General features: G+C 38.2%; 2 protein-coding genes across 2 annotated transcripts; one reads left to right on the plus strand and one right to left on the minus strand.

Annotated features, from left to right (window-relative positions):
- Positions 1–417: 417 nt before the first annotated feature.
- Positions 418–2,279, minus strand: LOC131427586 (protoheme IX farnesyltransferase, mitochondrial). Its single transcript, XM_058590922.1, has 4 exons — positions 2,049–2,279; positions 1,644–1,932; positions 1,381–1,576; positions 418–1,319 (listed from the first exon to the last, which is right to left on the minus strand). Exons 1-4 carry the CDS (start codon positions 2,154–2,156, stop codon positions 482–484), a joined length of 1,431 nt encoding a protein of 476 aa, XP_058446905.1. The 5' UTR covers positions 2,157–2,279; the 3' UTR covers positions 418–481.
- An 8,680-nt stretch (positions 2,280–10,959) lies between these two features.
- Positions 10,960–13,227, plus strand: LOC131427587 (U3 small nucleolar ribonucleoprotein protein MPP10). Its single transcript, XM_058590924.1, has 4 exons — positions 10,960–11,203; positions 11,267–11,798; positions 11,854–12,589; positions 12,647–13,227. Exons 1-4 carry the CDS (start codon positions 11,103–11,105, stop codon positions 13,225–13,227), a joined length of 1,950 nt encoding a protein of 649 aa, XP_058446907.1. The 5' UTR covers positions 10,960–11,102.
- The last annotated feature ends 1,359 nt before the right edge of the window (positions 13,228–14,586 follow it).

The raw sequence follows: 14,586 nt of genomic DNA on the forward strand, positions 1-14,586 counted from the left end.
ATCAGCAAAGGCGTTGCGATGAAGGAATGGTGTACTGAAAACGCGCGGCAAACGATCGAGAACAACTGAGGCAGATTATGCACGAATTGATGCTTTTGATGCAACAATAGATAGTTTGATGTGTTCTGTTTAAGTGTCGAGATCTCCATCGAGTCTCGAAGTGGTGAACAACAAGACGATAAACTTTGACAACGTTGATATTGTGACACGTAATTTTTAGATGATGGAAACATACATCGGCCTAAAATCGAAAGCTAGGTGGATCAGTTTGGCTATAAAAACGTTGAAGACAAAATACATAAGAGAAAGAGCTCTGAAGAAGAAACACTACGCCACCCTCCACGAATATGTCATAACACTAATAGCAATAGATTACTCTAACATTATTTTTTTTTTCAAATTTCGAATCAGTAGTAATTGTTTATACCTTTATCATTTTATTTACATCTGTTTTCTGCGAACAACATCAACTTCATTAGCCTTACAGTTTTTGCTTGCTCGATGCTCCGGTAGGCAGAACAACGGCGACATTGGAAATCAAATTATCTTCGATGGCTTTGATGCTACCATGGGGGGAGCTCAGGTTTCCGACTTCAGTTACAATGTTCGGTACTAGATAAGGATTTTCCGTTCTGTTAAACATTGAAATTTTATCTTTATCGAGCACAACCATGGCCGCAACAGAATCTTCATTGGTTTTATCCTGCGAGATCGCCCAGTATTTCTTATTAAGTAGGAACAGTGCCATCAAAAGCGGCAAATGTAGCAGAGAAAATCGGAACAGCTTCCGAGAACTTTTACTGTCGGCTTTTTGATGAAAGTCCCAGGCAAGATAACTGAAGTACGCGTTCAATGGTAAACTTTCAACGGCAAACCAAACGTTAGTAACGTCCAATACCGGAGCCAACAGGGACAATGCCGTGATGTAACCAGTGTGCCGAAGTGAAACCCGCGTACATAACTGTGGATGGGAATTGGCCATCATTTTGTAACCTGCTTTTAGATATTCCGGTCGGATATTCCATGAGAGTGCGTTGAAATGTGGAAATTGCCAGCAGTACAATAGCCCAGCAAGGATCCAAGCTCCTGTGCCTATATCTCCTGTACAAGCAGCCCAACCCATCAGAGGAGGTATCGCTCCAACTAATGATCCAACCCATGTGTTTAGAATACTGTAGCGTTTCATGGGAGTGTAGATACTCGTGTAAAGGATCAAATTTGCTGCACCTAGAACAGCTGTCAAATCGTTTACGCCATAATGTAGCATACTGACCCCAACGGTGCTGGCTCCTAGAGCGAACCCAACTGCGTGAAGACGCCTATGGAAAGATAATATTACAATTATCAAATTTACCTATTCGTAATTAGCGGGCTACTCACGTCAGATAACCTTTGACAAGCACTCTATTACGTGTGCGCGCCATTTGTGCATCAAATGATGTCTCTATTACTTGGTTTATTGAATTAGCCGCACCTGATACGAGCGTTGTTCCAAGCGAACAGAGCAGAAACGTGGACAATTCAAATGGAGCCGGAGCCATAGCATAACCAGCCATCGTTGTCATAACCACCAGAGCTAAAAGGAGTATGAAACAAAGTATAAACACATCAAAAGTATGTTTGATTATTCAAATGAAGCTCACAGGTTAGCCGGATTTTCGACAGCATCAGATAGTGGTAAATTAATCGACTGAAACTGGACGGTACCGCTTGTAAGGCCGGCTGTTTGCTACTACTCTCGCCTCCATCGCTCTTAAAATTGACTGATTTGCCAATTTCTTCGATTATATCTTTTGTGTCCACTGAGGTTGAAGCTGTAAACTGGGCAAGTGGGACAGACTGCGGGGCTCTATCCTCATTGACATTATTAGTTCGGATTGATTCTTTGGTAGTCGACGTGCTGATTTGACTAATTGGTGCTTTACTAACGTACTGTAACAAAATGTATGTATATTGTAAATTTGCAGAACTCTTCCAACACAAATGTTTTAGATTGAATACGGGAATTCCCACAATAAAAATCTGTTGTGTAATCACTAAATGCATACCAATCGGACGATTTGAAGATGTCCTTTCGTCGGGTACTGCGAACTGTAATGGACCAGGCGTCGTGCCGTTTCGTACCACACGCGACCATTGGTCACAATATGCTGCATCACTTTACCAACTCGCAAACATTTCAAGTAATATTTACGTTATATTCTAGGATTTAACCCGGTCCGATGGTACTTATTTTGGTATCGATTTCGCACAAAAAATAAAAAGGTGATAATGACACTTGCGATCCTAACACGGTTAAAATAAAGTATCCCTTATGCCCCGTTTACACTTCTGCTGGCTGCCAGCATGCTGGTGTCAGTGTACTGCCCTCTTAGGAAAAAACGTTCAACTGTGGTCCAATGATCCAAAGTATTAGACCAACGAAGGACCACCGTTGAACGTTTTTTTCCTAAGAGGGCAGTACACTGACACCAGCATGCTGGCAACCAGCAGAAGTGTAAACGGGGCATTAACGGGTGATACAATTTTAACAAATACACAAAATACTTACACTCAAAATAATAATCATGTTATAGTTACGTGGAAAGTTATGTGAATATTTTCCACCCTACTTTTCACGTAGAGTTTAATGGACTGGCAATTAAAAACTGTTTAATGAATAATCCAGTAAAAGCCACGTGTTTCATAGATAAAATATAATGTACTGCTCATATCACATTTACCTATCAGTTCATGTAAAATTTAGATACCAGAGAATTACTATTTTATATGCTGGTTGAAGTCAAAAGGGTGATAGATATTTATATAAATCTAGGAAATGAAAAATGCCATGAAAAATAAAACATTTATTTCAGAAAATTAGCATAGATTACATGGGCCCAATGTCTCTAGCTTCATACCGATTCTGAACTCGTTTTTCGGTGGACAAACAGCCTATTTGAAACATTCAACAGGAGCGGGCACACTTCCGGACTCACGCAGACACTCGGTCCAGTCGAACACATGGAAACCGACGACACGACCTGCCACTCGATTATTAAAACTGTATCGCAAATTTAACTACCCCTCAGTAACTGGTAATGTCGAAACGAAATCGCTTGAAAAAATGTTGGAACTGGCAACTCAAGTTGATAAATTATTGATTTTGAAAAACAGTTACCAGTAGCCTTGGTAACTACACAAGGAATGTAAACAAAAACAAGAGATTCTCACTTAAAACGAAACCACTGAGTGTAGTTGGCCCGCTGGCAGGTATTAAATTTATTATTTCAGAGAGTTTTGAGTCATTTTGGCGTATTTTTTTTAATTTGTATCTTTTTTTAATGAACTGGAACAATTTCGTCGCTGCCACAGAGAGGAAGGCTTTTATCATTTCATATTCTTGGCTAGAAAGTTGTATTGTCGGGTGGTAGTGAATGATTCGCCTTTGGGTACATTTACAGCGCGCAACTGTGTTTGGAACTCAAAATAATGCGAATTAGGAACATAAAAAAATTGTTTTATGCAACTATCGTTAATAATGTTTTTAATTGAATAAAGTTTACTCGTAGTAAAAGGACATACAAACGAAAATAAAAATAACATGATATTGAAAGAATCGGTTGTCTTTTTCTGACAAAATCAAAATGAAAATAATTATTTAAAAGCAAAAGTTATTAAAGCATGAAATAAAAATACATATATTTTGACTTCAAGAATATCTTAATTTTTTTATTACCACTAGCGTTTTTGAGAAGTCGAAAGTGTTTCTCACTGCAATTTATTGTTGATTTCGTTTGGTATTCCGTGGACATGTCTTACGATCGTTTTTCAGAAATGAAGTGAACAATTAACTAAATTATGTATATCTGGCTTAAATTTACATATTACTGTTCGTAGGAAACGAATAGAAAGATACTGGATCTTCTTCACGACTGAAACACCCAGCAACGCAACAATGTCTTCCCATTATCGAAAATGTTTTCCTGACCTATCAAAACTAATCATTGCATGCTGCCACTGTAATTCTCTATAACTAACAAAATTCATATTTAAAAATGAAAGAAATGATCTGTAAAAACATGGTAACTATCACATAACAACTAGTCAACAAACTAGAAGATTACGCTACAAAAAGAATCATGAATATTCGGACTTCTGTGTATAATATCACAAGATCATTGTATAATTTAGAAAATGTAAATATATTTTCTACATAGATACGGTAATTACGGTATACGATCAAAACCTACGTAGTAATTATTAATTGTATATAATAACAAAAACAGTGGAAGTAATCATCTTGAAACCGCTTTAGTTTCCGTGCAAAATGTCGCATTTCCTCACTCTGGCTGGTTTGGTAACCGTGGAACTGCAGGATAATGGCTTGTTAAACTGCTCTATTTGTTTGCCCATGTCCAGAAGCATTTTCGAAGTCGGCGAAAGAATGTTAACTGCAAATAGAAAATTTTTATTTAATAATAAAATTCAAGCACTCACCTGCACTCAGCTTCATCATAATTTGCATCGATGATGATTAAAATTATTTAGTTTCTCTCCGAAATTCACTAAATAACCGGAAAAGACACAAAAATAAAATCTGTGGAATTATTCCACAACAATTTTAAACTGTTTGTTTATTTATTTTGGTGCTCCTTGGTAACTAGTTCATAGCAACCTAAACAGTGTTGCTCGAAAAGTTAGTTTTTGTCATTTTCAAGGGGTCGCTATATTTATGGTAACTGGTGGTAAATCGCTCACGAACACTTTTTATTCCGATTTTTCTTCGGAGTGTCTGGTCGACGACACGACCTGCCACTCGTCTATTAAAACTGTATCGCAAATCTGACTACCCCTCAGTAACTCGAAATGTCAGAACGAAATTACTTGAAAATTTGTTAAAACTGGCAACTCGATTTGATAAATTATTGATTTCGAATAACAGATACCTTGGATACTGTTATTCAAAAACATGTTTATGTAGATAAACAAAACTAACTCCGAATCATTATATACCAGTCGCGCATTTTACTACTGTGTCTAAAAAAAGAATCGGCCCTTAAAAGTTAAGTGAAGCGCTATGTTTTTGCGATACCGATATGTTATATTATTTTATTTGTACCACCAGTAATTGTATGCACCGGAAATTTGATACCAAAGCAGTTACCAATCAACTACATCGAGATGCTGATGACACCATTAGAAAAAATCAAACATGAATTGAAACTTTAGCATAGTTTTCATAAAATCTTCAAATTGTGCGACTAAGAATTTTTTCTAAGATCGTATCATCAGCATTACTATTTTTTCGCGCCATTGAGACAAACTTTTGTTTTATGACTTCTGGTAACCGTAGAATAGTTTTGGTATGACATCTGGATAATTCTTGGAAAATTCTCTTGAAAAGACTTGAAACGCATCTCCAATAAAGATCTTCATGGAAAACAATCAAGCTTTTTAGCATGATTTAGCAGAGAAATAACATAAATAAACGCATTTTATTGTTGCTGACTCAATGCATGAAGGATCTTTGAAAATAGCTTAAATTTAATACTGGTGTTTCAAATCGACATCACAGAACGCAGCAATTTCATTATCGTTCTTTTCCCATTGATTTTAACTTCTGTAAGGGTTCTTCTAGTGTTACGAAATAATGTTTTTAGTCTTAATTGAATGCACAATAAACGAAATAAACATCCTGCTCCACGTTTTTTTTCGAGTTTTACGAAAAGGTAATTTTACTTGATTATTATTATAATAAATTCAGTTTCGTCTTGTGTCCATTTTATTGCAACAGATTTGGAAATATGTGGCTGCACACAAGAGAATAGCTCCCTGTATTGCGAAATTAATCCTTTTTTTTCTTGCATTTTCGTGGCAATGGAACGGGATAGTTTTCCAGTTTGTTTGTTTATTCCTATAATTGCGGTTCCTTGACAAACAACGCATAGCAACCAGAACAGTGTTGCCTAAAAAGAATAATTTTATCATTATCAAGGGGCCGCTATATTTGTGGTAACTGACGGAAAATCACTCACAGACACTTTTTATTTCGAGTTTTCTTCGGAGTGCCTGGTCGTGTCGTCGGTCTGGTCGTGTCGTCGTGGAAACTTTCATACTGGAATGGTCCGGTCGATGTAGTAAAAAATTGTGATTAAATAACATTTCTCGCACTTTGAGGGCCACTGTTCGCCATTTTCAAAATCGAGTTTTTCACACTAGAAATTCACGTAGATTGTTTGACGTGAATCGACCACGTAAACACAGACTAACAGACATGACAGTATGAGTAAATTCTTATAAAAATTATTTTTCGTGATGCACTAGTTCCACCTATATTGTACTGCGCGAACTATTTACTATCTGTACACCCCTTGTGTTATGTAAAAGTTTTTTTACTAGTTGGTTTCCCCTCGTTTGTCAACACCGATCAGCTGCTCGCAAGGATGCCTGATTTCATCAAAATATTTGAAAATGAATCGTCACAATAAATTATTGGATTACGTTGATAATATATTTAACTTTTTCGCGCTGTTGGAAGGTAACCATTTGTTCGACTCAAAGTTGTTCATCTAGACTATTTTTTATTGTGTTGGTAGTTTTCACCCGAAATTAAGTGGCGGCAGACCAGAATATTGTAACAAAACGGGTTCGATTTTGTATTGCGTTGGAGGATAAGAAGTAGGCACAATTATGTATATAGTTTAGGCAATATGTATTAAATCTGTATCCTGTATGAAATTCGCATGGACGTATACAAATCAATACATTACAGGTAATTCTGTATGAATGGCAACTCTGTTGGAAAATGAAAAAAATAAACATTTTGATAGGGTAACGTGGCGCCATCATGACACATGTGAGTACTATCCCAAATAAAGGAATATTCGAAATGACCGTTAAAATGATTGAAGAATCTAATTTGAGTGTCCTGTCTGTTAGTCTGTGACGTAAATCTTATGTGATGACTCTATTCATTTTAGGGGATGTTCGTGTAACATTCATTTTCGTCACGTAAAGCATTCAATTTGACATTTGAAACCAGTTTACGTGGTTTTTCAAGTGAATCGAACGTGAATTTTTATTTGAGTGTATGTAGCGTTTACACTATTGCTGGTTGCCAGCATGCTGGTGTCAGTGTACTCCCTCTTAGGAAAAAACGTTCAACTGTGGTCCTTCGTTGGTCTAATACGTTGGATCGTTGGACCACAGTTGAACGTTTTTTCCTAAGAGGACAGTACACTGGCACCCACACCCACATTATCGAAATGACGGAATGCGTAATGAATTCTTACTCGACTGCATGATTTTTCAGTGCTCGATCGGTTCAGTGCTAGAATTTTCGCCTGAGTTGGCAGCTCGATCAACCTGATTGACAGTGACATTATAAATGTCATTGAATATTCGCTCATTTTATGAATGTGTTAGTGTGAAATTTAAGCGACTTAAGCCATTTCACTACACTTCAGCTAGAGGAATGGATGATGCTGACTAAGGTAGGCCGTTTTGTTAATTTCCAGCGAATTTCAATAGTTTATATTGGGATTCTAAGAAGAACTGCTGTATATCCGAAAAACATGTAGTTTTAAATTTGTATATTCAGTTATATAATGTTTTCGTTTAAAAATAAACTGAAAATCAGCACGAAAACGTGCAAAATCAGGAAAGAAGAAGAAGAAGACGAATTGACAATTCAGTCCGCATCTTCTCACTCAATTCCGAATGATTTCCGAATCAACCGGTTGTAGGCGAACCGGTTCATTCGGTATCGGTTGTTGCACTGGAGTTGGAATTGATTCGGAATTCATTATGATTTCCACATGAAATTCCGAATGAAAATTTCTCGCCGATTCGGAATTGATTCGGAATCCATTCGGAATCCATTCGGATCTGATAATGTGGGCATTATCAGATCCGAATGGATTCCGAATCAATTCCGAATCGGCGAGAAATTTTCATTCGGAATTTCATGTGGAAATCAACATGAATTCCGAATCAATTCCAACTCCAGTGCAACACCGATTCCGAATGAATTTCGCCTACAACCGGTTGGTTCGGAAATCAGTCGGAATTGAGTGAGAAGATGCGGACTGAATTGTCAATTTGTCTTCTTCTTCTTCTTTCCCGATTTTGCACGTTTTCGTGCTGACTTTCAGTTTATTTTTAAATGAAAACATTACATAACTGATTATACACATTGAAATATTCATGGTTTTCGGATATACAGAGCTAGTAAATAACCAGTTCTTCTTAGAATTCCAACATAAACTGTTGAAATTCGCTGGAAATTAACAGAACGGCCTACCTTAGTCACCATCATCCATTCCTCTAGCTGGAGTGTAATGAAATGGCTTAAGTCGCCTAAATTTTACACTAACACATTCATAAAATGAGCGAATATTCAATGACATTTATAATGTCACTGTCAATCAGGTTGATCGAGTAGCCAACTCAGGCGAAAATCCTAGCACTGAACCGATCGAGCACTGAAAAATCATGCAGTCGAGTAAGAATTCATTACGCATTCCGTCATTTCGATAATGTGGGCAGCAGCAGAAGTGTAAACGGGGCATTAACGATTGAGTTTCTTTATCTACTTATATTCGCTCTTTCGATTGTTATCAGAAAACAAGAAGCGTAAACCACTCAAAAGCAGGAGTTCAATGCAGGTAGATAAAAATTTGGTAAACCATATTCAATTCTTTGACTCATCAGTGCGTAGTAGTTTAAGTTGTACTGCTTTATGCAAAACTCGGTACAAAAATTTGAACCGCTGAACAGACGTAAAGTTTCTGCTATTTACAGAACACTTTTGATTTGCAACGAAGTGCAATGTCTTTTATGACGTGCCGAACGAAAACGCGATTGGAGTCAAACCAACTCGTTGTTGAGTACCTTTTTTGTATGGAACCTCTCGGGAATAATATCGACCCAAGTAACCACGATGCATTATAACTTTACATTAATTCAGTATTATTACCCTTATAGGATTATTTCTCTTATAGTTATTATTAAAGTTTCGTTGCTCCAAAATATAGTATTGAATGTCGATATAAAACACGGCGGAAAGTTGTTGTAAAATAATGCTCAGTTACGTTTCGAATGCAATTTAATGCACATTGCTTTAAAGTATGTAGGAGTAGTGTAATTATACATTAACAATTAAAAAATAGAGTTGTAAATGTGCAGTGATATAATACATATGGTTACTTGGGAACCCCTCCTATAGAGGTGACTTAAAATTTAATTAGTGTGCGACGTTTAGATCCGCTTTGTCTGCAAATCTGCAGATTTCCTCTAAAGTGCTGTAGATTTTTTAAAATCGAGTTTTTTTATGCTCACCAAGTCAGTTTTCTGTGTCATTCACAGACTTTTGCAACCTTACCTCAAGATATTAGAAACTTTTACTTGGCATCTCTGAAAGCAATCGAATCAAAATATCTTTTTCAAAGATAAACTCATAGGGCGGTTTTGGTTGTGTTTGAAATTACCTCACGAAATTTGATGTGGCGGGATCGATGCAAGTAAATATCGGATCGAAACATGGCTTAAAATTCTATTTCAGAGCTAATATGCGGTGTTTTTGGGTACATAGTTTAATTATCCAAGTTATCAAGTATTTCTGTCTTGGTAAATATGAAATAAATCTTTGTTCTCGGTTATAGCAAGTTAACGAATGTTGGGTCGGTTTGATCGGCCGAGTGCGAATAGACCTATAGGCGTATAGATGAAATCGTTAGTTCCACCAAATACAATTATTTGTATTTGGTTCCACGACCAAAGGAACTTTCAAGTTAAACCCACAAGCTTTCGATTTATATTAGAAACATACAAGCAGGCATGTCCAAACTGCACTGCACTGCGTGCTTTATATAACCACCGCCACCGCGTTTATTGAGAATGCCATTGCGTGTCAGTGCACAAAGAGAAACACGAAACGCAATATCCGAAGCCACGCTGTTTTATTTTCGGCACTGGTGTTTCAAGCTTCGGCATACACCGAAACCGCGTGTTTTCAGTTTCGTTAAACACCGGAGCCGAGTGTTTTGAATTTCGCGAAGGTACCGAAGAGCACCCATGCATTGGTTATATTGTCAATCAATTGAATTCAATCAAACGCGTATTGATGAAAAAAGAATTAATCATTCAAACGCATTTTTCGTCATACGGTGGCGCTATAGGTGCTTATAGTACAAGCAACGTATATGGTAAAATCGGAAACACTCGGCTTCGATGTTTGCCGAAGTCAGGAGCACTCGACTTCAGTGCTGTCCGAAAATCCAAGCACCGGTGGTTGACAATTACACGACCACCGCTACGGGTGCTTTTTCTACTGAGTTCGGTGTGTGCTTTTCAACACGGGCACAAGGCGTAGCATTCAATACTCCTGCTGGTGTGCTCACGAGTGAAGGTGAGTACCGTGCAGAACTTATCCGTGTTTTTGCCATGCCTGCTTACGAGGAGCTGCAGTATTGGCCTCATAATAGTCAAAAGAGAAAGTTAGGCCCTTCTGTTTTGGGACTATCGAAATGCCCATTGAGGTTTCTATGCCCGGTGAAAAATGAACGGCGAAATTAGTGAAAAATGGGTGGCCAATACATTGCCTGATGAAAACAAAACAATATGTGAGAGCGATTCATAAGTGGCATCACGCGACTATCACCGGCATGGAACGGTTACGGAACAACAACATTATTTGTAAGCAATTCTTATGGAGGAACACAATGTCAAGTCCATGGAACATTTTAACGTCCGGGTAATATCTGTCTAAAAAATTATTAAATTATTATTATTGACGTCGACCGAAGGTGATTTACACTTGTGGTTGTAAATGAGCTGTCAGAAAGACCAATGAAAAACAAATTTCGGTTACTATGATATTTTTCTCAGTGTAGGCAGAATGTTGCAATATAATGTAAATTTTTATTTTAGTTTGTAGTGTACACTTTTGCGACATCGTGTACTAAGGAACATGCTTTTAATAGAAAAACGTCAAAATATCAACAAAAACGCATGCTGCCTCGACTGCGGCTTTCGCGAGTATACTTAATAGTTTCCAGATGATATTTATTTGCTGTTATAGTTGAAACTCAGGATTATTTCACGGGCTTACGTTTGGCAAAATGGTGAAGAATGAAAAGGAAACAAAACCAGTTAGAAAAGGGCTGAGCGGAGCCCTGAAGTTATTTCTGGAGCAGTCGAAAAATCCAGCCAAATTTTTAATGTAAGTTGGAATAATATACATTATATGCTATTATGTGGAATTTATTTCTCTTGTCTGAAACAGTGCACAGCCATCGCAAGCGGAGAAAATTAAAATGCTCGTTAAATCACTCTATGATCATAGTCAAAGCTTTGATCACGGAGCCGGTATAAAATCGTATCTCGATCAGCTGGTGGTTGAGGAAATGGACGCAGAGCAAATTTGGCAACAACTCGAGCTTAGAAATGAATATCTGTTGAACGAAGATTTGTCCAGAACCTCACAGTTACTGTCAATGGGTTCCAAACGAATGCAACTAGTTTTTAAAAAGACGGAAGCAGTGGATTCATCGAGTAATGGGGCTTGTGATCCTCATGTTAATAGAAGTGCGGATAGCTCTTCAGAAGAAGAATCACACCAGGAAAATAATTCGCCTAAAGTAAAGACAAGGGTACGGAAAGGAAAACGATCGATAGTAGATGATCAGTTTTTCAAATTAGAGGATATGGCCAAGTTTTTGGATGAGGAAGATGAACGGGAAATGAGAAAGCAATCGGGAAAACCTGACAAAGATTCTCTAATTGAAATAGATTATTTCAGTAGCAATGCTGGCGAGGTGAGAGCTTAATTTTAACATAAATTTATTGTGTGTAGCATTTGTATGTTTTAAGAATGATCTATCTGATGGAGATGGCATAAAATACTCCGATTTCTTCGATGATGATGATGGTGACTCAGGCAATGGTCATGAGACGAACGATACAGCCGAAGAGGAGAGCTCGGATAACGATGACGATAAAGCTGATGAAAGTTCTGAAGCTGAAAATAATCCAAATAATGCTTCGGGTGATGAAAATTCCGAGGACGAAGTGGAACGAAACCGTCGGCTTCGATACGAGTTATATAATAGTGCGGAGGATTTTGTTGAAAAGAAAAACAAAATGCCTTCGATTCCGGAACCAGAACCCGTTCAGTCTGAACAAGAGACTGAAGAACAAGAGAATGGTCCTAAATCATCCTTTGAGCTACGTCAGGAAAAGCTGCATAAGCGAATACAGAAAATGGAGGATCAACTGTTACAAGACAAACCTTGGCAGTTGAAAGGGGAAATTTCTGCCGATACCCGCCCACAAAACTCGCTTCTCGAGGAGATCCTGGAATTTGAATCAACTACTCGACCAGCCCCTGTTATTACCGAAGAAACTACGATGCGCCTAGAGGATATTATCAAACAGCGGATTAAAAACAAGGTTTATGATGATGTGGAAAGGAAAATTCGCCCACCCGATAATCCACGAGAATACCGAAAACAGTTGGTACTTGATGCAGAGAAAAGCACGCAATCATTGGCCCAGATTTACGAAAAGGATTATCTGAAACAGCTAGAGAAATCCAATCCGAATGCAGGTAAGTTGCAAAGTCTTTGATATGAGGTTTTCTTTCTTATTTTATTCATCCCACCAGATGAAAATGAACCTGAGGAACCTAAAGAACACAAGGAAATTCGATCGGCTATGAAAAGGTTGCTCGCACAATTGGATGCTTTGTCCAACTTCCGTTACACACCTCGTCCGGCAGTGCCTGAATTGAAAATCATTACCAATACGCCGGCCATTAGCATGGAGGAAGTAGCTCCGGTAGCAATATCAGACGCCGTTTTACTTGCACCTGAAGAGGTACACAATAGACCTAAGGGTGCTGTTATGAGTAAAGATGAACGCACCAAATCGGACAAAAATCGTGAACGGCGGTTGAAAAAACGTTTCCAGCGGGATAAGTTCAATCGACAAGCGGAAAAGGAACGGAAGAATCTTGCTAAAGGTTTCTTGCCAAAAACGAAGGAAGTGCAGGAGAAACTACTGAAGAAGGTTTCCAAAGCAAAGAACGTGAGCGCAATGACAGAAACCACGGGAGTAGGAAAATCGTCATCGGCATTTTTCTCACAGCTGCAAGATGAAGTCAGTACGCAAATTAAACGTAAATTGGATCCTAGCGATAAGAAGCAAAATAAAAGCCGATTGAAAGCGACGCACGTTAAACTATAGAAATAAAATATATACTTAGTGTAAAGAAGTTTGTTTTTTTTTTACAATTCGAACAACACGGATTTATATTCTAGATTTATGTTGAAACTCGTTGGCGACGTTTTTATACGATTTGAATCTGCATTCTGTATCTCGATCGAGTTCGATCAAAATAATCCGTTTCGATCGAAATAATAAGAGGGTTGAATGATTTTCTCTTGTAATTCAAACAGTCTCGTTATGTTTTTTTTTATTAAAATCAAAATCCATAACCCAAAATTAGTCGCGGACAAGCTTAAACTTTTTGAATAGGTTCAGCCATTTCCGAAAACAATGATCGAAGATAAAATTTTTTATTCCGTATTTAGAGCGAGTTCGAGTTTTCTATACAAAAGCGCCACTTATTCGAAATGCAGAATGGAAATTTTTACATTCAATCGAAATAATCCTACTCAGCTGAACTTCAGAATACCATTTGATCCTCGAACTCAATCTACAACCTAAAAGTAACTATGAAAAGAGCCTAAGTTCGTAGAAATTGGTGCAGTCATCTCTGAGAAAAATAAACAGAAAAAATGCGTTTTGTACCATTATATCTCCAGAAGTGACTGTCGTTTGATCTTCGAACGAGATCCACAACCCAAATTGGGGAACGGGAAACGATCTCATCACTAGGATGCGCAATTTCAGCTGTCTCCGAAAAAATGGAATCGGTCTGTGCTGAGCTGAAAGCCGAAATCACGAAAAACAGTCAGTAAATATCGCGCCTTACTCGAAAAGTTTCCGTTTCGACTCCGAGGCGTAATAGTGATAGCGATGTAAAAATCAACGACGTTTCTCGTCCTGCTGCAAAGCGTCGTCGCGAAGAAGGATCGGAATCAACTTATTCACTTATTTGCGGGCGGAAACCAGTTGAAAATTGCAGCATTTCTACGGTTCCAACGTCTTCCTCTCTGGTATGGATATATTTGTCTCGGTTTCATCCCAGCGTCACCAAGCAAATGGTCGAACAACTAACAAGAGACGGTCTTCAGTGCAACGAAGAGGTTAAAGTTGTCCCATTGGTGAAAAAAGGAATTGACGTCAATAGTATGAATTTCATTTCCTTCAAAGTCGGGGTACTACCCCAATATCGCGACGCTGCACTCGATCCCGATACGTGGCCTCAAGGTGTCCTTTTCCGCGAGTTTGAGGACAATCGCAACAAAAACATTTGGTGCCCACCGATCGATGTTTCACCACCAACACCCGAAGAGCCTACTATTCCAGAATCGTCTCCCGGTACTTCGTCGCAGGCTTTATTGAATACACCCGACTTATGATCATGTGATGATGTGAGAAAGCTGGGACGCGCTGAAGTTGGTGCTATGGAAGCTCTCG

Source organism: Malaya genurostris, chromosome 2 (assembly GCF_030247185.1).
Source record: "Malaya genurostris strain Urasoe2022 chromosome 2, Malgen_1.1, whole genome shotgun sequence".
Lineage (NCBI taxonomy): Eukaryota > Metazoa > Arthropoda > Insecta > Diptera > Culicidae > Malaya > Malaya genurostris.